Source organism: Coturnix japonica, chromosome 9, assembly GCF_001577835.2.
Source record: "Coturnix japonica isolate 7356 chromosome 9, Coturnix japonica 2.1, whole genome shotgun sequence".
NCBI lineage: Eukaryota > Metazoa > Chordata > Aves > Galliformes > Phasianidae > Coturnix > Coturnix japonica.
In genome coordinates this window covers 15,291,020-15,305,951 of record NC_029524.1, presented here as the reverse complement: position 1 = coordinate 15,305,951, position 14,932 = coordinate 15,291,020, and the positions used below count along the sequence as shown (strand labels likewise).

The 14,932-nt window shown below is 39.5% G+C and overlaps 2 protein-coding genes across 6 annotated transcripts in view; one reads left to right on the top strand and one right to left on the bottom strand.

The window, feature by feature from the left end:
• Nucleotides 1-4,036, top strand: part of USP13 (ubiquitin specific peptidase 13) — a 39,148-nt gene extending 35,112 nt beyond the window's left edge. For both annotated transcript variants that reach the window (XM_015871517.2, XM_015871518.2), the window contains exon 21: nt 103-4,036. In XM_015871517.2, the coding sequence (XP_015727003.1) occupies nt 103-196 (94 nt within the window). In that variant the 3' untranslated portion in view covers nt 197-4,036. The remainder of the gene's footprint in view (nt 1-102) is intronic.
• A 1,941-nt stretch (nt 4,037-5,977) lies between these two features.
• PEX5L (peroxisomal biogenesis factor 5 like) overlaps nt 5,978-14,932 on the bottom strand; it is an 88,949-nt gene continuing 79,994 nt past the window's right edge. For all 4 annotated transcript variants that reach the window (XM_015871884.2, XM_015871885.2, XM_015871886.2 and 1 more), the window contains 5 exons: nt 14,770-14,840; nt 14,220-14,417; nt 12,813-12,978; nt 12,287-12,444; nt 5,978-11,928 (listed from right to left, as the gene is read on the bottom strand). In XM_015871884.2, the coding sequence (XP_015727370.1) occupies nt 11,724-11,928; nt 12,287-12,444; nt 12,813-12,978; nt 14,220-14,417; nt 14,770-14,840 (798 nt within the window). In that variant the 3' untranslated portion in view covers nt 5,978-11,723. The remainder of the gene's footprint in view (nt 11,929-12,286; nt 12,445-12,812; nt 12,979-14,219; nt 14,418-14,769; nt 14,841-14,932) is intronic.

The window sequence follows — 14,932 nt, the reverse complement described above, 5'->3', positions numbered from 1 at the left end:
TCCTGGTTTGAAGCTCGTTCAAGTTTGGATCTGAGAAGTCCCTGATAAACTTCCGATGATTTTTATTCACACTGAATGTAATCTGTCTTGTTTTTATTACAGATGGGTGATCTACAACGACCTTAAAGTCTGTGCCTCAGAACGACCTCCCAAAGACCTGGGCTACATTTATTTTTACCACAGGATACCAAGTTAGGCCTCAAATGTATTATCTGGCCTTAAGAAGCCATAAGCCTTTTTAACCTGCCAAAAAAAGCATCCAAGGAAAAAAAAGGAAAAAAAAAAAAAACAACCAAAAAACAGAAGACCCCTAGCCCTTGGACTACCAAAAAGCAAAGGAAAACATGGGATGTTTATAGTTAATTTAAAAACAATTATTTGATGCCTTCTGAAGTGTTAGAGGGAAAATTTCTATCAGGTGATGTATAGTACCTTGTTTTAAATTTATATGCCTTTAAAGGATACCTTAAGACCATGCAGATTACTGGTGGAGTTTGCAGCTCGTATTTGGAGAAAACAGAAGTTTCAGAATGGGACAAAACCAAACCATTTCAGCCCAACTCCTGCATCTTCAGTCCACACATCTGTTGAAGACCATGGAGACACATTTGCATCTTTGGTAACTAGGAGTCACTGTTTCCAACCATATTCCAGACAACTTAGGTCACAGTAAATCATTAATCACGTCATATTAAAAGTTGGAGGGAGGGGATGTATTCTACAAAGCAGAATGTCTTATTGGAGGTTATTTTCATTACAGTGAGAAAAGCCAGCTACAGTTGTAACTGTTGGAATTCAGTCTTACAGTGTTTGGGTTTGTTTTTTTGATGCATAAGCCTAAGAAATCAATGGAGGTGTCAGCACCCTGTACATTTCTGCCAAAGAGAGGATTTTATTTTTACAGAGGTAGGTTTCTCCATCATCTCTAGACTGTTCGTTTTGCAAGTTCTTCCATCAGATTTAAGATTACCAGTTGGTAAAAGAGGCAGTTTTTCTGACCGTAAAATCAAATAGCGTATTCTCAGGAAAAGTAATCCTATCAGTTTGTGTTTGTTTTTCTTATGAAGGAGTTAAAGTCCCATTCTTATTTCTGGAAAAAACTGCATGTCAATCACTCACATCCCAGCTGAAATCAACTCCCTGACAAAGTACTTGCAGTGCAATTATTTCTGCTAAAGGTTGCTTAATTATTGATTTCTATCCACAAGTTGGGGGGAACTCAGTAAAATTGCTGATTTTATTCATTTGCCTTTCTCTCCTTCCCTCCTCCTTTTCAAAACAAAAGCAATACGTACATAATTTGAGATGTCTTGAAACTTGCAAACATGCCAGTAATCTGTTTTACTATACAGATACCTTCAAAGAAAGGGTTTTTTAAATCTCTGGCAGGGATGAAGGAGTGGGCAGGTAGGGGCTGGCCTTTCCTGCCCTTTTGGTTTTTGTTGTTCTTTCAGTTTGCAGCACAGGCAAGAATACATATGTTGGTTTTTAAACTGTAATTTAAAACATTTATTCTAGAAAGAAATACAGTGGTGAATGTGATTCTTTTTGTGATTCCAGAAGGCTACCAAAGGTTCATATGTGTATTAACACTACTTAGAGATGACTGATGGAGTTGGCTCACACACTTTACTTGAGCTTTCATAATAAATGGGAAGGGTAAAAGAAAAAACAACAACCAACCAACTTCCCTATTGAGCTGCTATTGTTTTCTTTGTAGTGCCTGCAGATGTAAATACCAAAACTCAAACAGCTGCAGAACAGAATCCAAATTAAGAATCTGGTTGTGCATATTTTTTCTAGATTGTGGGGAAGAAGAAGAATTGTCCCTCAGGTTGTATGGCCTCATGTAGAACAGAAACAAAGTATGTTGAGTTGGTTTCTGATCTTAAAAGGTGATAAAAGAAACCCCAGTGTAGTAATTGTGCAAGTTGGAAGTGGTGCCTAATTGCTGGGAAGCTTCCTCCATTAAGTGCTCCTATTGACACAAAAGAACTTTAGTAAGTGGCTCCTATGAGATTCTGCTGCTTTGTAGTTATTGTGGCACCAATTCTGGACAAAATCAAACCTACCAGTAATTATTATTATTTTTCTATCCTTCTTCAAGGTTTTGTATTTGTGTATGTCACCACAAAATGCCAGGTTTCAAAGTGGGATCAGCAAATTACACAGTGAAACATCTTCTGTTTAAAGTGAAAGAACAAAACATGCTTGTATCTATATTTGTGCTTTTTCATTCTGGCAGTGAAAAAGGACAGAAGGTATGTCCCACAAAATGTTCAACACAACAGCTTCCCTTTTGCCTTAAGATCTTACAGGGCTATTTTTAAACTGCCAAGAGCTGGTGGTCATTACCTTTTATTTAGAGACCCTGGGTAAGTAAAAGCCAGCAGAGTTGTTACCGCGTTCATTATTAAACTGGAAATATGGCTGATCTCACAGGATTAAGAATGGAGCTTGGACTCTTGCAAATGATTTGTCTGGTGCATCCTGGTTCAGAAGTGGATGTGGGACTGATACTGGTTTCAGTTAACATGGGGCACACTGAAAGCTGGGGCTTTTTAGGAAGCTGGCAAGAGATAAATGATTTGGTAGATGAAGGGGGAGAGCTGTTATCTGGCTGTGGCAGATGAATGGTAGCACCTCAGCTTCTGAAGTTCTCTTCTGCATGAGCACTCCTGTGTGCTGCCTTCCTAACCTAGTGAGTGGTGCAGAAGCATGGGGAGCAGTTTATGGGAAGGGCTCACAGTCCTGCTGAAATGTAGTACTTGATAATACGTTCAGGTATTCGGCTGTTGGAGGTATTCTCTCATTTCCCAAAGTAGTGGGAAATTCCTTCCTTTTCCAGGTGAACAATTAAGTCGTTTCTATTCTGTAGTGGGATAGGTATCAGGAACATCACGGTTTGGAGGAGCAGGATGTGAACACCTGGATCACTGGTATTACAAGGGAGAGGTGCACGTATTCATTTTTAACCTCAGCATGCAGAAACCACAATCAAAAACAGGCTGTAAGGAATAGAAGACTAATTTATGAGGCCAGGATTGCTTTGCACACTAGAATTTCTGTGCAGTTAATTGTGGTGGGCCAGGTCTGTGTGCACAGCTTGGGTGGTGACTGGTGTGGAAACCGTGTGTGTCTGGGTGCTGCAGTGGCTGCTGCAGGGATGGGTGTGCTGAGCTTCTTCATAGGAAAGCGTGGGGGAGGAACAATCACTGTGAGCTGCTTGAGACAATCTGACCTGGGATTTATGGCAAACCAGGACTTGGCAGCAGGGAGTGCTGATATTTATTCATAGATTTTTACCTTTTTGTATGGTATGTTTAGGTTGGGGCAGTAGAAAGGAGAGAAAGTCAGTTTTATTCCTAGCAGCATGCAGGATCCAGTACAGCTCTTACTCTGAGTCACAATCTCCAGTGTCCAAAACACATGTAGACAATAAGTCCTTTTTAATCTTCCTAGCCGATACACAATTAAGATAAAAATTAATGTATTCAATGCTATGGTTTAAAAACAAGTCCAGATGTCTCTGGACATTTTGAACTTATAATTCTGTTGGGTTCAGTGGCGTTGCTTCTGACTGGCAGTGGTGTAACTGAAACCAGAATCAGCGCAGTGTCTCTATCTCAGGCAGCTTCCACTGAGTCGTGCACATTGTGAATACAGATGCAGCTGGAGTTCACTGGATGGTTTTAGAAGCTTCTCCATTCCTTTTGTTTTCAATCCTGGCAGCAGCCATTTTTATCTTTGCTGTTTTCATGCATTGAAAGACTATGCAAAATATGTAACTGGATGTCACTTTTTATTCTTTTCCTATATCCCTTCCTACCTTAATGGCTGAGATCAGCTTCTGGTTTCTATTCACTCTTAAGAGGTTTTACTGTTGTATCCTGGAAGTGTCTGTACTGGTTGACTTTGCACCATTCAGAGTTGTTTGCTTGAAGCACTGTTAATGTTTCTGAGAGTATTTGAGATGAGAAAGGTTGTGAATGATGTTGTTGCAACTGTTTTAAATTAAAAAAGGAATATTCTCACATCTTGTGGCTGTGTGGATTCTTTCTTTCTCTCCTGTCCAAACTCAAGAGCAGTGGACCAGATGCTGCCTCTTTTCTTTCTCTCTGTAGCGCTGTTTGGTGTGTTAAAAACCTGCATAGGGAACAGGAGTTTGTTAGGGGGTTGATCTCTTGTGACTTGTGGCAGTTCTCTGGATGGCAACAGATAAATAAATGGATCTTCTCCAAAGAAGCTCACACACAAAAAAGCAATAAAACCCCAGGTCCTGGGTGAATAGGAGACATGACAAAACTAGAAAATAAGATTTAAACTAAGTTTAATTTGTTATACGTTTTAAGCCAGTTGGCATTGTTTGAACACAAGAGTTAGCCCTCTTCCACAAGATCTCTGCCATCATTTTACCCTGGTCTCTGCTGTTCAATTATATCCTTATCTTGGTCTGTAATTCCTCATATTCATTTTGGAATTTGACCTGATCAACAAAGCAGAATTTCTTTTATTCCTTTTCTGTAAGAAATTTGCATAGCAGTGTGACTGCTGGGATCTCTGGTAGATAGAGGAACAGGCCAAAAAAGGAGACTGATGGATGGTGACCCTTTCATCTTTTCACAGGATCACGGGGCTATGAGCCAGAGGAGATGTGAGAGTCTTAAGTGGCATTTTGTGATGTGGAAGTCGGGGCCATGTTAAGTACTGAGTGATGACAAGAAAGGTAAAGGTGGTTTGACCCTGGAAGTCCAAATGTAATGATCTGTTGGTTCCTTTTCTCACAGATGTCCATTGTGACCATGGCAGGCTGCTCTGCACCACACTGTTACCACTTGCAGCAACTGGAACAAGGTGAGGGAATTCAGGGCCCTGTTCAGACTTCCCATGGTAACTTACCATGCAGAAGCTGTGCCTGCTGACTTCTGCAGATTGCTTGGAGAAGGCAATATGAAGTAACTGACAGCTGAATACCACCTCTGTGCTCTACTCCCCCTCACGAGAGTGGGAAATAACACCTCTGTGTCTCTTAGGTGTGCCACAAGCTTGACATGGATAAGCACAGCACTGATTGCTGTGGTGAAAGATAAGTGCTGTAACCATACCAGAGACAGTGCGTATCCAACAGCTGGTGTGCAGTAAGTGATTGTATTGTCAGTGTCCTTAAAGGTGTTTCTAATTTTTAGCAGAATTTCCTCCCAGACGCTCTCTTGCTTTGCCTTCAGGACTGCAGTGCTGTGCTCCCAGTCTGTGCCATAGAGCACACAACTAATGGGCACTGCTGCTTACTCTTTATCAGTGCATTTGAGCAACAAAAACTAACCTTAACATCACCTGGCAAAACACACCGTTGTCAAGAGCACAACTACTTTCAACCTAGGAGTTGATGAGTTTTTAGTGTCTGTTCCCTTCTATAATGAAAGGCTTCTTAGGCCGCAGGAGGCATTTGCTTACATGTCTTCTGATGTAAGCAAAACCATTCACAAAAAGCCATTTCTCTGCAAGTCTGTCCATCACTTAAAGTTGGCTTTGGTGTCTTCTTGTTTGTTCTATTTCCCTTCCAGAAGGGCTGTGCCTTAACATTACTTCTGCTTTTATTTTGAGGTGTGTAGTTGCATAATCCTCAGGAGGATTTCTCACTTTTTTTCTTCCTATTTTCCCCATACAGGGCATACATGCAAAACCAGTTGGTCCAGTCCTCGGCTGCTATGAATCCCAGTTGTAAGTATAATTGACATATTGAAAGATTAAGTAACTGTCCAGAGCAACTTGATGAGTTAATTAAAAATCTTCTGGTAAGGAAAAAAACAAACAACCATCTTCTAGGCTTAACATTTATGCAGAGAAGCACGGCTACATCATAAAGAGTAGGAAAGAAACCTTGGATTAAAAATCCTTTGTTTCCCTTGAAGAGGTCCCTTGTTTTGTTTCAAGTAATTGAAGTCAAAACCCACCACAAATTGAGAAGCGATTTGGAAATGTTTGAAGCCACAGACAAAGTTTTATTTTTTTAAAACATATTTAAAAATTGCACAGATATAAATACAGATAAATAAATACAATTTATTATGTGGAAAAGAACCCAAGGAAGGCATGCTTCCATTACAGTACAAAAATACTACATTAAATGGTGCTCTGCAAATAGTAATTATGAGCTTAATAAATTTAACACATCCAGTATGCACGTAATAATCTATTTATTTCTTCAAAAATCAACTATTTTAAAGAGCAGTGCAAGGGAACAACAAATTAAAGCATCAGTAAACTACAGTTCTGTGTTGGATGTTGTACACAGCTGATAATGCACTGGGATTAGAGAGGTGAATTATTTGTCATAAGAAACATTTTAAAACTCTGTACGTTCTTTCAGACTCGGATTCTCAGTCTGAGTCTGTATGGACCTTTGTAACGGAATGTAAACATTCAGGAGTAGGGCTGAACTCCCACCTCCACGTCCACCTCACTGCCATGCCTTGCACGTACACTTGCCCACCAATAGGAAATATGAAGTGAACCACGCAAGTCTGCACGGCAGCAGAGCTCTTCAGGTAGCCAAGGTGAAAGTATCTGCCAACCCTACAGTCTCTTCTTTCTTGTATGTTGGCTTAAAAATAAAGCCAAAAAAAGAATGCAAGATTGCAAAGGTTTTCAAACAGTTTACAGCATATAGAAGCAGCTGCACAGAATGCAAAACTATATAGTTTTATTTTACTTTAGATATGTTATACTCTGATATATAAAATATATTTATAAATGTTTTGATTTTTCTGAATTTACAATAATTGCTGATATTAAAAAGGCAGTTTAAATTAAAGTTCTAGCCAATGTGAGTGACAGTCTGTAGATGTGGAAGGGGAAAAAAAAGATCAAAGCACATTAAGTCTTGACCATGCAAGCTTGCTGTCACATGTACAGGCATTTGTAAAGTTACAGCTCAGTATTCCTTGTAAAGTTACAGCTCAGTATTCCTTCTGTCTCTCTCCATGCACAGCACCTATTGCCTGTGGGCTGAGGCTCTGACACCTTCCTGGGTCCTGGGCCATGCTTGTTTATCCTTTTGCTTAGGTTTGTTCAAAGCATCACTGGTCACTTCATGCATGGTACTCTTGTCTCTGATACATTTCAGCAGTCCAGAAATAGAAATAGAACTATACTGAAGTAATCTGATGTCTAGCCTAGATGAGGTTTGAATAATAGATAATACCATATTGCGTATGGCCTAAACCACCAGTTATTTTCACAATGTGCAGTGCATTTTTCTGCCTGCCACTTCTATCTGTAAATGCTCTGTATTATAAGCACTTACAACATAGATTCGCTGCACAGACTGCAAAATTGACAACACTGCTGACCAGAAATCTCTTTAACTGTGCAGATTATTATGTGAAGTAACTAATGTGTCTCATTTTGCAGACTCACATTCAGACAAGAGAGACCTACAGCCAATCTGTGTGACAGTCCCAATTCCCATGGGCTCTGACAGGCAATGATTTAGGCCTCTGGCTGTGGATAATTCATTGGTTATTACTCCTGACGTGGAGGCCTGTGCTCTACAGATGTTGGTAGGATCACCTGGCTGATCTGTTGGTGCTGCTGAGATCCTCCTGCCCACCTGATGGACAAGCCCAGGTTTTCTAAATTGGCCCTAAATTGTGTTGAGCTTTCAGCCGAGTCAGGCATCCGCAGCTGGAATTGGTGGATGCAGGAGATTGTCAGCGTGGTGAAGTTTTACATCTACATGTTTAAACCAGAACAGTCAGAGGGACAGGCATCCTTCAGAGCTAGCGGACAAGGTTGGGAAGCCTGGCCATGGTAAGTGCACACAAGACAACAGTGGCTTCAGTGATTGTGGGAATCTTTCTCTGGTTTAGTGCTATCTAGTTTAAACTCATAAGGGAAATGTGTAAATCCAATCACTCAGCTGATTGTGAAGGCTGAAGGCTGACAGGTGAAGGCTGTGCATGCTCACTTTTTGATTTTTAAGAAGATACCAGAACTTGTGTGCAGACAGTCTTGCTGTGGATGTCTGTCACCAATTAAACATGAAATCCACACTACGGTGATTTCTGAGGTTGAGGTTTTAAAAGGGCTCTGTTTTGTTTGAACTGTTCCAAATAACCTGAACTCGGTCTTGAATTTGGCAGATATAAATCGCTTTTAAAGTATCCACAGAAGATATTGATTAATAGATTAAAAATACCCTATGTGTGCACCCTCTGCATGCATTCTCTAAACATATACTCAGGTAGCAGCACCACATGCTGTATATTAGTATTTCAGTACAGTTATTTGTTGGTGTAGTTGCATGCAATATTGCCATAGGAAGTTTAGGAGTATTGGAACCTTCCCTTGGATAGTTGCAGGAGTGCTCTGATTTAACAGATCTTAAGAAAATACCATTACATACAGATATGTTTGTATTTACCTAGAGATCAAATCCACACTTTAAACAAACATAAACCAGTCTATTGAAACAAGGGTTTTAGAGTCATTACAGTTTAAAAAGATCAGCAAGAAATGAGCCTGTTGCTTTCATTGTAAAGCCTCGCTCTGTAAATAATCCCTTTGGTTCTGGTGACTGTTCAGCACGTACAGTGCTATCAGAAGGCAGCCCTCATCTGCTGACTGTGTTTGAGCTAATCATGCAAAGACCACAGACTTTGAGTGTTCGTCAGCTTCATGGATCAGACTTGTTATGAATACTCATAAATCTTGGCAGAGGGGAGGGACAGTCAAAAGTTTGCGTTAGGAAAGTGCTTCTTGCATGAAATAGATAAGACAGAGGAATGACTGAAAAGCTTGCAGTCAATTACCTGGCAGTCATGCATTACCTCTGGAGAAAGAGGGGAGTAGCAAGAAGGGGAAGCAGGAGTGGGAGGTGATGATAAACTTATCACAGCACTAATTTAGCATCAGCTTGGAGGTGCTGTGCTGTTGTCACCCTGGACTGTCTCAGGGTCTCATCTCTGCTCAAATTCTAGTCTTTAAGTAAAACTGCATCCTGGATCTGAGTAACCATATTCTTGTATTGCCTCCTCTGAGTTTATGTGGGTGACCCTACATACACTGTCTGTGAGACAACAGCATTCCTCTGCCTTTATGCAGTTCTACAGTGCACAGTGGCTGTCTGCCCTTCCTTCCTTGCACACCTGAATGAGTAGGGGATAGGAGGAGTTGTTGACTGGAAGAACTCGCAGGGAGCAATGAGATGAAGACCCAGATTTCCTGTCTCTCACTCTCAAACTCAATCTGCTACTGTTCAGCAGCCTTATTTATCCTGCCTCATGGCTGGATGGAATTACAGAGTCTGCAGCCTCCTGACCATGAGGAGGTCAGACCAGAGCCACGTGGAGTCCTGTCCTGTGCTGACAGTGTTTTGGTGGTGGGGGCTTAAAGGAGAAAAGTAAGGCCCAGAATACAGCACTGAACCTAGAAGTACCAACAGCTGAGGAGCGCAGGGAAGTCTGACACAGAGGCTGCCCAACAGGTTTTCCTAACAAAATTTCTGTGTTAGTCATACATGTGCTAAGGAAAAAAAATAGAGGTTTAGTAAACTGTCATCAATATCAAATGTTCCTTGTTATTCTGACTTGAGGGGTTTTTTATTTGAAAGGTATTAAAATATATTTATTGAGCAGCTCATTCCTCTGGGTAATCCCTGGTTATCCTTCAGCACAGAGGATATTCTAGAAGGACTCATGTCATGGTAGGGCATCAAGCAAAATCTAAGCACATATGCCTTTGGTTTACGATCTCTTCTCAAAGCTGCCTCCCTTCCCTCTTATCACCTCCCAGATTCAATTGCAATGCACCTTCTGCTCTGCCTTATCGGTACGGGGCCGTCATCACACATCGCTGCCAAAGCAAAGAGCAAACTGTTGTCAGCAGATATGTGTACAGCAGCATGCTTAGCTAAAATGTCATTCCCAGTCAGTCTTTGATAACTGGTCCTTAGAGAAAATAGAAGAAATAAAGTCATTATATGCTTGATAAATAAATAGGGATGTATATAAACAATGAATTAACAGAGCACTATGAGTAAGTTCTTGTAGCTGTTTCAGCACCTCTATTCTGTGGGCATGAATGAGAGGTAAGCCTCTTATTTTTTATAAGAAATGATTATTTCAACCAATTGTGCTGGTAATTAGGTGCAGTGATTGCACTGAGATGGAATTTTCCTTTAAGTGGCTGCTCAAAATAACAGACAGCTGCAAGAAACTTCAGCTCATACTGGTGAAGTAGTAAAAATACCAATAACTGAAAATGAATCCCCTTAGAAATATATGTGTTCCTGTATTTGACTGATGTGTTTATCTTGATCTAAGCCTGTTTGCATTGTACCAAAATCAATCAATTTGTTGAGTAACACTGCAGCCCCATCCCTTGATTCTGTTCCCCATTCATCCAAGCAGGGAAAACTTAAAACGATACGCGTATATATTTTTAAGTAGCTAGGAATACTGGCGTTATCTAAGCATTTATCCTGCTGAGATAGATGTCACTGAAACTTCTCACTACTGTTTGCCACAACAGCAGGATTGGATCTCAGTCCCGATCGTACAAGCATAAAATAGAGGATACTTCTCAGCAAAAACTTTCCCTTGAGCATGCTTTGCAGGTATGAGCTCCTATGAAGACTTCTCTTTATTTGCAAAAGTGCTCTGTGGCTTAATATGTTCTGAATGATATAATACACATAATATGTGCATGCACATGCATGCATATGTAGTACCTGATGCATTATAGAATAATCTAATAGATATTGCAGTTTATATTGTATTTGCATCATTTAAACATAAGAATTTTGAAAACCCTCTTATCACATTTCAGGAAATGATATTTGGTCCTCTATGCCAACAAGGCTATCCTGTATATTCTGTATTTAGTAATTAAAATAAAAATAACTCATAGCACAATTTTACAAAAAGAAAGGTTAAAGTGCATAAGTACACACTGACAGATCCTGCTGCGAGCTCCTTTGAAGCAGACATTCTCTGTCCACGATCAGGAGTAGCTGGTTTAAACAGCAACAATTCTAGTGCAAATTACTGCTTCTGCTTGCAACAGCTGTCCTTTCAATATATACATGGTCTAATCTCATAGACCTCCATGTACAGTCTTCCTGTTAATATCGCACGTGGTTTACACCAAACTTGGCCCAAATTAATCAGGGTACCTTCAGAAGCAAAGATTTTCTTGAATGCCGATTCATAAATACATTCAAAACAAAATACATCCATTTTGCATGCATCTGTTTTCAGAGCTAAGTTAAAGATGGACCTTGAGAAGATGTTTCAGAGAAAGCAAAGGATGAAGAATTCATGTTGTACGGCAAAGTGATGTCGGCATAGTGTGGTGAGGTATTAAGCAGGTTCCTTGGATGTGTTGTTTGCCATTTTAATGTGTGATAATAATTATCTAGGTTTGTTTTTCATGTATTTCTTTGTATAGCCGTGTGTGTATATAGAGAGAGAGCTTGCATGGGATGAAGATCTTCATCTAATTCAGGGCTTTGTCAGATCAGCTGCTGCTCATTTGGATCCTTTGAGTCTGAGCATATTTAGAATATTTTGTGCTTTTGAACTTTTCTTTTTTGATTAACATCTGAGAGGATTCCCCTAGTGATCTACAGCCGTGATCTTTTCTAAATTGTGGTCATTTTGAGATGAGTAATAAAAGAGTTCTCTGCTTCCTAATGTAACTTAATGTGTGGATGCTTGGTATTACGGCTCCAGATTAAAAGCTCTTAATAGAATGTCTAGATCGCCCACATTGGCAGCTTGAAATAGTTCTGGCTGGTCCATCATAGACAGAGCAATTCGAAGTGCTGCCCAAATATTGCCTGATAGAGCAGGATGGGGAACCTGCTGTTGATTCCTGCTCTTCCTTTGCAAACTGAGAGCAGTGAGAAAATTGCTGACGGCCTCTCTGTAGGAAAGAAGAAAGAAGAAAGATGTGATGTAATTTGCTTAACAAATAGTGCAAACCTTTAGGAAACACCATTCTAGTATTGAGTGTATTTTGTAAAATGCACAAGGGCCTTTTTGTGTTAGTCTTGTTTGGTTTTCTTTAAACAAAATATTACTCATTTGTTAGTGCTTTTTAATATAGTGTGTATATATTATATATATATATATATATATATATATATATATATATATATATATATATATATATATATAAGCTGAGATAGTTAAACTGTATTCTAATTTTTCTTTCTTAAACAGCTCCATCTAGGAAATGAATTTTCACTTGGTAGATATGATCCTTTTTTTTTGTGACTTACCTGTACGCTCCTAAGTTGATGCAGCTTATGCCTAAATTGTATCTGGACCTGATGAAGCCAGGTTGTATTTCTAAAGCACGTGTGTAGGCCTCAACGGCTTCTTCGCTTCGATCCCCATTTGCCAGGGTTGCCCCAAGACGGTTCCATAACGTGTAGTCCTGGTGAGAAAATGAGTTCTCTGCTGTACGTGTCAATAGGGGGCATAATAGCTCTTCTTTGATTGCAAAGTAAGGAGGACAGCAGGAAATAACAATACCATATTCTCTCTTCGTTGATACAGAATGGAAGGTTCTGACTCATGATTATAGGCAGCTTTAAATAACCAGTACAATTAGTCATTATGCAGCTAAAAATCAGACGTACATAAGTCTACTTCTAAATGGGGCTGTCTGATAATTAACGCTTCTCTTTCAAGTGTTAAAATTTTAATGACCGAAGCAGCATCTCATTAATATTGGTCTGATCAAGAAGGGAGGGAGAAAACTGTGAAACTAAATTCTTAAAAATGGAAAAGCATAAAACGTACCTCTGGCCGAACAGTTAAAGCAGCACTAAATGCATCTATTGCTCTGTTAAATTCTCCATTCAGGTGGAAAAGAACTCCAAGTCCTGTCTGCAAGTCAGGGTCTATCATGTCACCATTCTGGTGAGCAGCCTCCAGGTATAAATCCTTTACTTCTTCAAGTAATGAGCTAGACAAGGGTGAAAAATAACATGAAGTAGCATCTTATAGTTCTTTGCATAGCTAGAAATCATAATTATTGTACTTGATGTTTCAGAAATGATAGACTTGGAAATAAGCTGCTTCAGCCCAATCACAGCAGATACATGCTTCCTGATCCTGCTGCAAATTCATTCTGAAACAAACAGTTTTACCTATTACAATGAAGTGAAAGTGAAGCTATGAATCCAAGTAAGAAAACATGGATGTTTATTAAAGCAGATGAAATTAGGTGGGTTTCTAGTTGTACATTGAGTAGCCATTTTTGGTGCTGTAAAAGACTGGCCAAGACCCCTGAAGATGAATGTCAACATTTCCATCTCCTATATCTGCTGTAGGCTTTCATAAAACCACACTGTCAGCTCTGGGTGATGAGGCCAGAGTAGAGCAACACACTTAGAAATTAAGCTGAACTTGCACATTACATTTTAGCTTATCTTGTCAACCTGAGGCTTGTTAGCGATAAGGAAAAACATAAGGCCTGACTTCAAAATGATATGCAGTGAGATGGGACTATTGTTTTGGCTCTATAAATGGTGTTTATGCCTTTAATGAATTTATTATGAATTTCAAACTTCAGAGAGATTAATTTATTAGCCTTGTGAAAGCATGATGAAAGGCTGCCAACTCATGATTTCTTTTGTAATTTAAAATGGTTGCCAACGCCCTTTACAGTATGCTGGGCTACAGACAGATAAAATGACTGCACTGTTTCTTTGTTTAAAAACAGAATGAGTTTTAAACAAGCAGATGCTACCTCCCAAATATATTTAGTGAACTGAAGCCATGTCCCATGGCAAAATGGCTGCTGTTCCTGGATTCTGGTGGCTTGGTTGGGATATAGGAAATTTGATGAACAATGGGAAGAACACACATGTAGAGTGATACAAGCCTGGTGTGAATTTGGAAGCAGTAGAACAAGGATGTGGGAATAAAGAAGCTGCAGACAGGGTAAATAGGGTCAGTACAAAGTGGTGGGACTTGAGGCAAAACATGTCTTTTGCTTGCAGTTTATGTTAACTTCCATGGATGGAATAATGTAGTCCTCAGTCTGAATGTACTGTTTGTTTCCTATCCCTGCCTCTATGGACATTTAGTTTCTGGGTTTCCACCACAGGGAACAGGCTGTACTTCTACACATTAAGGGCACAGCATAAACCATGATCTGCAGTGGTCATTACATTTCAGCCAGTAGGATTTAACTACATTTACCTTTCATCTGAGGTCTTGGACATTCTCCTGGTGAGTGCTGGGGACCCTTTTTTGCTTTTCGCAATATACTTGTACTTTGGATTTTGCTTTATCCAGTTTCTTAGAGCTTGGTAGGCTTCCTGTTGATGGCCTGTGTTAGTATAACTGACAGCTAATGCCATCAGAGCTTTTAGGTTATTTGGCTGCAGTTCCAAGCACCTAGGCAGAAAATAAAAATATGTTGAGGTTTTATTTTATTTATTATTTTTTAGCCAATCATAATTTTTGAGTTCTTTCAAAATATAAAATAAATATAAAACAGTTTAATATGATTTTTAGCTCTCCAAAAATATTTTTAAGACAAAAATCACTTTCTTGTGAATCATCTCGTGAATTATTTCATAAAAAAGATCTAATAACCCTCTGTTGTCACTGGGAAGATTCCTACATCTGTGTCAGTGCTTTACTTAGTTAAATAAATAGTTCAAGGTACAAGACAAGTATGAGGTTAAATATACTGAGGTCTCCATTACCCAATACTCATTAGACCCCTTATTTAGCAATTATCTACCTTTGGAGGGCGACAATGGCTGCTTGCTCATTTTCATTCTCTGCCTGTGTTATGCCCAGGAACTGCCAGGCCTGCAAAAATGATCATCTTAGTTTGTTATATAGACCCAAGTGCAAACAGTTGCAACTAGCATCACTTCCAATCGAAAGAATAATAAAGATAG